Raw genomic sequence first — 9,030 nt, forward strand, 5'->3', positions numbered from 1 at the left:
AGAGTAGTTTTAGCTTCACAGCAAACCAAAAGTAAGGCACAAAGATTATCCCTGTACTGCCTGCCCCCCACACGTTCATAGCCTCCACAATTATCAGTCTCCCTCACCAGAGTGGTACAGTTGATCTCATTGATGATCCTGAATTAACATATCATAATCACCCAAAGTCCACAGTTTATATTAGAGTTCAGTCTTGGTGTCTTAATTGCTGTGAATTTAGACAAAGGTATAAGGACATGTATTTATCCTTGTAGTATTATCCAAAGTAGTGTCAGAGTTTTAAAACTCCTTTGTGCTTCATCTGTTCATCTTTTCTCACCTTCCCCAACTCCTGGCTACCACTGATTTTTTTTTTTTACTGTCTCTATAATTTTGCCTTTTCTAAAATGTCATATAGTTGGTGTTATACAATGTACAGCCTTTAGACTGCATATTTCACTTGGTAATATGCCTTTGTGTTTCCTTCATGTCTTCTCATGACATGCTAGCTCATTATTGCATGGCTGTACCAGAGGTGGTTCTGTCACCTAAAGGAGGGTATCTTGGTTTCTTCAGAAATTGGTTAAATTTTTATGTCCACATTCATGAGGGAGTTTTCCTTTTTTGTAATATCATTGTCAGATTTTGGTTCAGGGTAATGCTAGAGTGACAGGATGAGTTGTATTTCTCCTTCTTTTTTGAGGGCTAGGGGAGGGGCCATGTAAAATTGTTATATTACTTATTAAATATTTGGTAGAATTCACCAGAACATAGCTATCTGGGCCTGGAGTTTCCTTTCTAGGAAGGCTTTATAGATATAGAACAGTTCAGGTTATTCCTTCTTGATTGAACTGTGCTAGTTTTTATTTTTCAAGGAAAGTGTCTGTTTCATCAAAGTTGTCATGTTTAGTCACATAAAGCTGACCTTATTATATTGCTGTTCTTTTAGTATCTGTAGAATCTATAAAATGTCATATTACTATGTTTCTGAAATTAGTAATTTGCATCTTCTTTTTTATGATCAACCTGACTAGATAGTTTTATCACTTTTTTTGACCTCCTCAAACTGTTTGGTTTTAATCGATTTTTTTCCTATTGTTTTTCTGTTTTGTTGGTTTCATCTTTGATGTTATGGTCTGTTCGACCGCTATAACAAAATACTGTAGACTGGGTGGCTTATAAACAACAGAAATAGATTTCTCACAGAAGTCCAGCATCCAGGTAATGGCAGATTTGGTGTCTCGTGAGCGACCAGTTACGGGTTCATGGATCCCTTTTTGCCCACTGTGTCCTCACATGGCAGAATGGGTAAATGAGCCCTTTGGGGTCTATTATATAAGAGTACTAATCACATTCATGAGGGCTTGGCTCCCATGAGCAAATTACCTCCATAAAGCCCCACCTTCTGATAACATCACCTCTGTGATTAAGTTTCAGCATAAGCTTAATAACATAAACTTAAGTTCTGGGAAGATGCAAATGTCAACCATGGCATATGTTTGTTTGTTTGTTTGCTTGTTTATTTTTTGCTGGTAGGGTCTTTATTAGATGGTTATTGCTGCACTACAGGGTCAGATGAGCGCCCTGTAAGCAGTGTCAGAGGCCTGTGCGTTCAGCCCAGGAATGTGGATCTTCTCTCCCTGTTGATCACAGTGGGTAGGTTTCTTCAGAAAAGCCCCAGAGGTAGGACCCCTGAGCCCCAAGGTTAGAAGTGGAAGTGGAAGGCCTCGGTCACATGCTGCTTCCACGCTTCCAGGCTGGGCAGCAAGGAGGAGATGCCCATGACGTGCCAGGTCTCCCCGTCTGACACCAGTGAAGTCTGGTAGGACAGCAGCTGCATGCCTGCCTCTGCCAGGAGGCCAGTCATGGTAGGCAGCATTGCAGGGTCCGAAGCCTGAGTCCGGAATAGGAGCAGGGACAGGCCCCCGCGGAGAGGCACTTCCGGCCTGAAGACAGCTCCACTGAGCCCCTGCAGCACAGGTGTGGTGCCCTGGACCAAACCCACAGCCTGGTAAGCGGCGCCTGCCAGGGCCACGGCCAGGAGACATTCCCCGAAGCCCTCCTCCCCTGGTGCTCCTGGGCTGTGGGAGGTGGTGACATTGAGGCCGGCCTCTTTCACCAGCAGCTTGGGGTTCACCAAGTTCACATCCGCCTGCTTGGAAGCCTCCTTCAAGAGGCTGGCAATGACTGTAGGGCTTAGGCAGTTCCCAGCATTCTTCAGGGATGTTCCTTGTGTTATCACCTGGATGGTCCCTTTGGGAGACCCAGCCCAGGCTCGCATCAGTGTCCCCAGAGCTTCTGCCAGACCAATCCAAGGCTTGGTGTGTGGAGAGAAGGCGCTGGTAAGGGCCTGGGCATTTAGAGCCCCCGTGAGACATTTCCCCTTCATCATGTCCACGAACTGAACAGCAATTTCCTCCCCACAGCGGCTCTGCACCTTCTTCGTGCCGGCGCCCAGGTGGGGACAGCTGATGACATTCTCATGATCCACCAAGGTTCGGTCCCGTGGTGGCTCTCCCGTAAACACATCCAGCGCAGCCCCAGCACACTGGCCCGACCCAGGGCCCGGAGCAGGGCGCCTTCGTCCACGATCCCTCCGCGGGCGCAGTTCACCACACGTACCCACTTCTTGCACTGGGCAAAGTTGCTGTCGTTCGATAAGCCTGTGGTGGAGGGCAGGAGAGGAGTGTGCACAGTGATGAAATCACAGAGGCCAGATCTCCTCTGGGGCAGCTGCTGAAACACCAAAGGAGGCCAAGACCTCTGGGGAAATGATGGGGTCATACCCTATCGTCTTCATCCCAAAGGACTGCACCTGGGTAGCCACCTCTCTCCCAGTCCTTCCCAGGGTCTTTGCATTCAGCTCTGTTCCCATGAACTGCAGCTCCGCGATCAGCTCCTCTTTGCTAAGGTTCCGCTTCTCCATCACCTGCAGCCCTCCATTTTGCAAGATCCTCTGGCAGCAAGGGTCCAGGCTGTCACTGATGAGCACTTTCCGCAGATTTGCAAAGGCCATTGCTGGAGGTGGCCTCGGAATCGGCCGCTGCAAGTGGAGGTGCTTAAGCCGAGAAGCTGCGGTTGGGCCTGGTGTGCCGGCTTTTTTTAGTTTCTTCTTCTTTTTTTTTTTTTTTTTTTTTTTTTTTTTTTTTTTTTTTTTTTTTTTTTTTTTTTTTTTTTTTTTTTTTTTGGTTGCTTAAGATAGAAGTCAAGACCACTGACTTGAAAGTCTTCTAATATAGACATTAAGTGCTAAAAAAATTTTAAGTACTGTTGTAGCTGTGTTCCACAGATGTTGATATGTAGTATTTTCATTTTCATTCCGTTCACAATACTCTTAATTTCTCTTTGCATCATGTCTTTGACCTAGGGTTATTTAGATGTGTGTTACTTTTTGAATATTTTGATGAGATATTTTGTTATTGATTTCTGATTTGATTGCTTTGTGGTCAGAGAACATACTTTGTATGAGTTAAATCCTTCTGACTTAGTCCTTTTACTAAGCTTGATTGCAGAACCTAGAATGTGGTGTGTTTTGGAAAGTGCTCCCAGAGTACTAGAGAATCATGGTGTTGTTCAAGTCTACCCCCTTCGTGCTGATTTGCTGCTCTCTTGTTTTGTCACTTACTGAGTAATATTCAAATGTCAGACTGTACTTGTGAATTTGTCTATTTGTTCTATCAATTTTTGCTTCATATATTTTGAAGCTGTTATTAGGTACACAGTCATTTAAGATTTTATGTTCTTGATTAACTGAACTTTTAAAAGCCATGAGGAAATGACTGTTTATAGCTGGTAAATATTTTTGCTGTGAAATTTGATTTGGTGTTAACATAGCCATTTCTTCTCAGGCTTCTTTTGTCAACTCTTAACCTGCTATATCTTTTTCCGTCCTTCTGAACAATTTGTGTTTTTAAATTTAAAGTGTTTTTCTTTTCTTTCTTTCTTTCTTTCTTTTTTTTTTTGAAACAGAGTCTCACTCTGTTGCCCTGGCTGGAGTGCAGTGGCACAACCTCGGCTTACTGTAACCTCTGCCTCCTGGGTTCAAGCGATTCTCCTGCCTCAGCCTCCCGAGTAGCTGGGGGTTACAGTTGCATGCCACCACACCCGGCTAATTTTTTCTATTTTTAGTAGAGACAGGGTTTCACCATGTTGGCCAGGCTGGTCTTGAACTCCTGAACTTGTGATCCTCCTGTCTCAGCCTCCCAATGTACTGGGATTATAGGCGTGGGCCACTGCACCCAGCCTAAACTTCTTTTTTTTTTTTTTTTTTTTTAAATAAGAAGCATGTAGTAGGTTCTTGCATTTTTATCCAATCTGATAGTCTGCCTTTTAAATGAGATTTTTAGGCCAGTTTCATTTATAGTGTGCTTATTGATACAGTTAGGTTTATCTTTCATCATGCTTTTTGATTTCCATTGGTCCCTGCAGTTCTTTGTTCTCTTCTTTTTCTGCTTTCTTCTCAATTAGTCTAGTAATTTTTGTGATTTATTTTTAATCTCCCTTTTATGGCTTGTTAGCGATAACTATTTTTTTCTATCTCAGTGGTTGCACAACAATTTATAGTATATGATTTTAACTGATCACAGTCCATCTTCAAAAATATTATGCCATGCCACATATGGCATAAGAAAATTACAAATGAAAAACCAAACATCATATGTTCTCACTCGTCTCTGCTATGAGGATGCAAGGACATAAGAATGATACAATGGAAGTTGGGGACTTGGGGGCAAAGTGTGGGAGGGGGGTGAGGGATAAAAGACTATGGATTGGATATTGTGTATGCTGCTTGAGGGATGCTTGGGTGCACCAAAATCTCAGAAACCACCACAAAAAAATTTATTCATGTAACCAAAGACCACCTGTTCCCCAAAAACCAATTGACACATCTTAAAAAAGGAAAATTGGAATAATATAGTTTTATTTCCTCTCTCCCAGCCAGATACTTCTGGATTTGTAGGGTTATAGTTTTCTTTAAATTTAAAAAGTTTTGGCCATTCTCTTTATATTTTTTTGTCTCTCTTTTTCCCTCTTTTGGGACTTATTCCTGCTTGAAGTTTTCTCATAGTTCACTGATGCCTCAAATTTATGAAACTTCTCTTTGGTGATGTCTAATCTGTGTTCACTTCCATCCATTGTAGTTTTCATTCCTGACATTGTAATTTGAATCTCTACAAGAGTATTTTGCTTTAAAAATATATATATCTTCCATGCCTCTGCCAATCTGCTTGAGCTTAATTTTGATATACGGTTGAGTTCCATATGAACAGCTTGATCTTTCCGGTCTTCCTTTTATGATTTGGTGGAATTTCCCACTCCTGAGGCAAGATCTTTGTGATGGCTCTCTTCATTCCCATGTGAAGTCTGAGTTTTCCCAGCATCACTCATGGGAATGGACACTCTTTTTGGCACCTTGTGAGCAGCAGGCATGTTTCTTTCCAGTTTTTTTAGATGTTTCTTCCCTTGGTCTGGGGCAGTTTTCTGGCACACATGCACTGTTCAGTACTCTGCTAGATACCCAGGAGGTAGTTTTGCAGATCTTCAGTGTTCTTTCCCTGTACTCTGTCTCCTTTCCAGTGTTCTGTTTTGCGATCTCTGTCTGCCTTGGCTTTACCAGACTCTCAGCTTCATCATCTCATCTCATCTCAGGGAATCTGGTAGACTCTATGACAGTTTTTTCTCTCTGTGTGATAGCCTGGAAACTCTGCAAAGGCAGGGAGCTGGAGCGTTGGTATGAATTCCATTTGTTTCCTGTCTTACGGGATCATTGCCTTCATTACCTGAAGTCCACTGCCTGGTAAATCATTGTATAATATATTTTTTCTGTTTTCCTTTTGGTTATTTCAGGCAAGAAGGTAAATCAGTACTTGCTGTCCATCGTGGCCAGAAGCAGATTGCAGCAGAGCTTCGGCACCTGCTGTCGACTGCTAGAATGCTTTTCTACCCCTTTGCTTAAGTGCCTCCTTCTCACCCTTCATTTCCTGGTGTAGTCATCTCTTCCTCAGGGAAATCTTTCGTGGGCCCAGTGTAGATCAAATTCTCCTATGTGATCATGGAACTCTGTTTTCTTACATCATCCATCTGAATTTATAATTGTCACTTTTGTTGTCTTTGTTCCCCACTACACTTAAGACTAAATGAGAGTAGAGGTCTTGTCTGTTTTATCTGTACAGCTTAGTGGAATGTCTGCCACACTGTAGGCACTCAGTGCATATTTGTTCAGTGTATGAAGGAGACAGTGTTTAAAAATGCACAGTCCTTTTAACCTAAAAAGTACTCACATATTTTATTTCCACCTTGTTTTCTCCCTGACACAGATTCTGTTAGCCAATCAAGAATCAAGGATGCATTTCATTTATATGAACACTTACTGGAACTTAAGAATAATGACTGTGAACGACTTACAGCAGAAATTAAACAAATGGGAAATACGGTTAGTGTACTACAAAAGGAGCTATCTGAAACAAAAAAGACAAAATTGCAGCTAGAGCATCAGAAAATCGAATGGGAACAAGAGCTGGGCAGTTTGAGGTATGACACTCTAGTTCTTTGTTTTGTGTATTATTATACTTAAATTCTGGGGTACACGTGCAGAATGTGCAGGTTTGTTACATAGGTATACATGTGCCATGTTGGTTTGCTGCATCCATCCCCCCATCATCTACATTGGATATTTCTCCTAATGTTATCTCTCCCCTAACCCCTCAACCTCCTGATATCCCTCCCGTAGACCCCAAACCCCCAAATAGGCCCCGGTGTGTAATGTTCCCCTCCCTGTGTCCATGTGTTCCGATTGTTCAACACCCACTTAATGAGTGAGAACATGAGGTGTTTGGCTTTCTGTTCTTGTGTCAGTTTGCTGAGAATGATGGTTTCCAGCTTCATCCATGTCCCTGCAAAGGACATAAACTCATTTTTTATGACTGCATAGTATTCCATGGTATATATGTGCCACATTCTAGTTTTAAAGAAATATTTATACTAAAGATAATATATTAGAATTTTTGTAATTTCTGACTTGTGTTCTGGGGATTAATGGGAGAAACCTTCTTGGTCTTCTGGAACATGAAATTCTTGGAAATAATAAATTATTAACTGTGAACTCTTCTGCTAATAAATAAATGCATATTCTTGCAATCTTAATGGCCATGTAGAAGTCCACCATATGAAATCTTGTTATTCATTTAACAAATTGCAATTTGAGTTTTGCAATTATCTTATATTTATAATTAATGATATAAGGAGCATCTTTTCTCATTATAATTATTTATAGACACAGGGTCTCACTCTGTGCCTGAGGCTGGAGTTCAGTGGTGTGATTATACCTCCCTGCAGCCTCGAACTTCATCCTCCTGCCTCAACGTCCTAAGTAGTTGGGACTACAGGTGCCTGTTCCCATGCCTGGCTAACTTTTTAAGTTTTTTGTAGAGACAGGATCTCACTACATTGCTTAAGATGATCTACAACTCCCGACCTCAAGCATTCCTTCTGCCTTGGCCTCCTAAGTCATTAATATTATAGGCATGAGCCATCATGCCCAGCCCATAACATTTTTTATATAAATCTTGCATCCCTAAACTGTTTGCTTTGAACAAATTATCCAATATAGAATTATTAGGTTGAAATACAGGAACTTTTTAAAAAAGACCTTTGATCAATATTAATTTTTCTCAAGAATGTTTGTGTTAATTTACAGTCCAACCAGTAGAGCATGAACTGGCCACTTTTCTAAACCCAAAGTAATTTTTTAAAAAATTATACAGTTTTATTCTTTTTCAGAATTTTGGCGTATTTCATAGCTTTAGGGGATACACATGGTTTTTGGTTACATGGATGAATAGCTTAACTCCCTATTATGAATGAGAACGTGTTTTTATTTGGCTTTCCCGTCCTGAGTTACTTCACTTAGAATAATGGCCTCCAGTCCCTTCCAAGTTGCTGCAAAAGACATTATTTCATTCTTCTTATGGCTGAGTAGTACTCCATGGTGTATATATACCACATATTATTTATTCCATTTACTGGTTGACGGACACTTAGGTTGATGTCATATCTTTGCAATTGCAAAATGTGCTGCAGTAAACAAACATACATTTGCTGGTGTCTTTTTGACGTAATGATTTCTTTTCCTTTGGGTAGATACCAAATAGGGGATTGTTGGATTGAATGGTAGCTCTATTTTAGTTCTTTGAGAAATCTCCCTGCTGTTTTTCCTAGAGGTTGTACTAGTTTACATTCCCATCAGCAATGTATGAGCAAGCATTCCCTTTTCACCACATCTGCACCAACATCTTTCTATTGTTTTTCAACATTTTAATAATAAGGATGCTGGCTGGAGTATGGTGATATCTCCTTGTTGTTTTAGTTTGCATTTCCCTGAATATTAGTGATGTTGGGAATTTTAAAATATGTTTGTTGGCCATTTGTGCATCTTCTTTTGAGAAATGTCTGTTCATGTCTGCTTGATTTCCTTTTTTCCTATGAAAGAGCTCTTCAGCAGTGCTTTCTAGTTCTCCTTCCAGAGATCTTTCATCTCCTTTTAGAGATCTTTCATCTTGGTTACCAAGGAGGTGAAAGATCTCTAAAAGGTTAAGTTTTTGTTGTTGTTGCCGCCACTATTGTAAAAGGGATTAGGCTCTTGATTTGATTCTCACCTTGGCCATTCTTGATGTATACTAGTACTACTGATTTGTGTATACTAGTGCTACTGATTTGTGTACATGGATTTGGTAACCTGTGACTTTTACATCAAAAAGACACCAGCAAATGTATGTTTGTTTACTGCAGCACATTTTGCAATTGCAAAGATATGAAATCAACCTAAGTGTCCGTCAACCAGTGAATGGAATAAATAATATGTGGTATATATACACCATGGAGTACTACTCAGCCATAAGAAGAATGAAATAATGTCTTTTGCAGCAACTTGGAAGGGACTGGAGGCCATTATTCTAAATGAAGTAACTCAGGACGGGAAAGCCAAATAAAAACACGTTCTCATTCATAATAGGGAGTTAAGCTATTCATCCATGTAACCAAAAACCATGTGTA

At 40.8% G+C, this 9,030-nt stretch overlaps 1 protein-coding gene and 1 pseudogene across 2 annotated transcripts in view; one reads left to right on the plus strand and one right to left on the minus strand.

Moving 5' to 3' along the window:
• Positions 1–1,501: 1,501 nt before the first annotated feature.
• Positions 1,502–3,069, minus strand: LOC108290674 (annotated as a pseudogene). Its single transcript, XR_001819664.2, has one exon. The product of XR_001819664.2 is annotated as a D-3-phosphoglycerate dehydrogenase-like (transcript).
• Positions 3,070–6,227: 3,158 nt separating this feature from the next.
• CCDC144A (coiled-coil domain containing 144A) overlaps positions 6,228–9,030 on the plus strand; it is a 50,278-nt gene continuing 47,475 nt past the window's right edge. The window contains 2 exon segments of the mRNA XM_037732099.1: positions 6,228–6,252; positions 6,297–6,510. Of these exon segments, the coding sequence (XP_037588027.1) occupies positions 6,228–6,252; positions 6,297–6,510 (239 nt within the window).

The sequence above is a fragment of the Cebus imitator genome, unplaced genomic scaffold (assembly GCF_001604975.1).
Source record: "Cebus imitator isolate Cc_AM_T3 unplaced genomic scaffold, Cebus_imitator-1.0 Scaffold441, whole genome shotgun sequence".
Taxonomy (NCBI): domain Eukaryota; kingdom Metazoa; phylum Chordata; class Mammalia; order Primates; family Cebidae; genus Cebus; species Cebus imitator.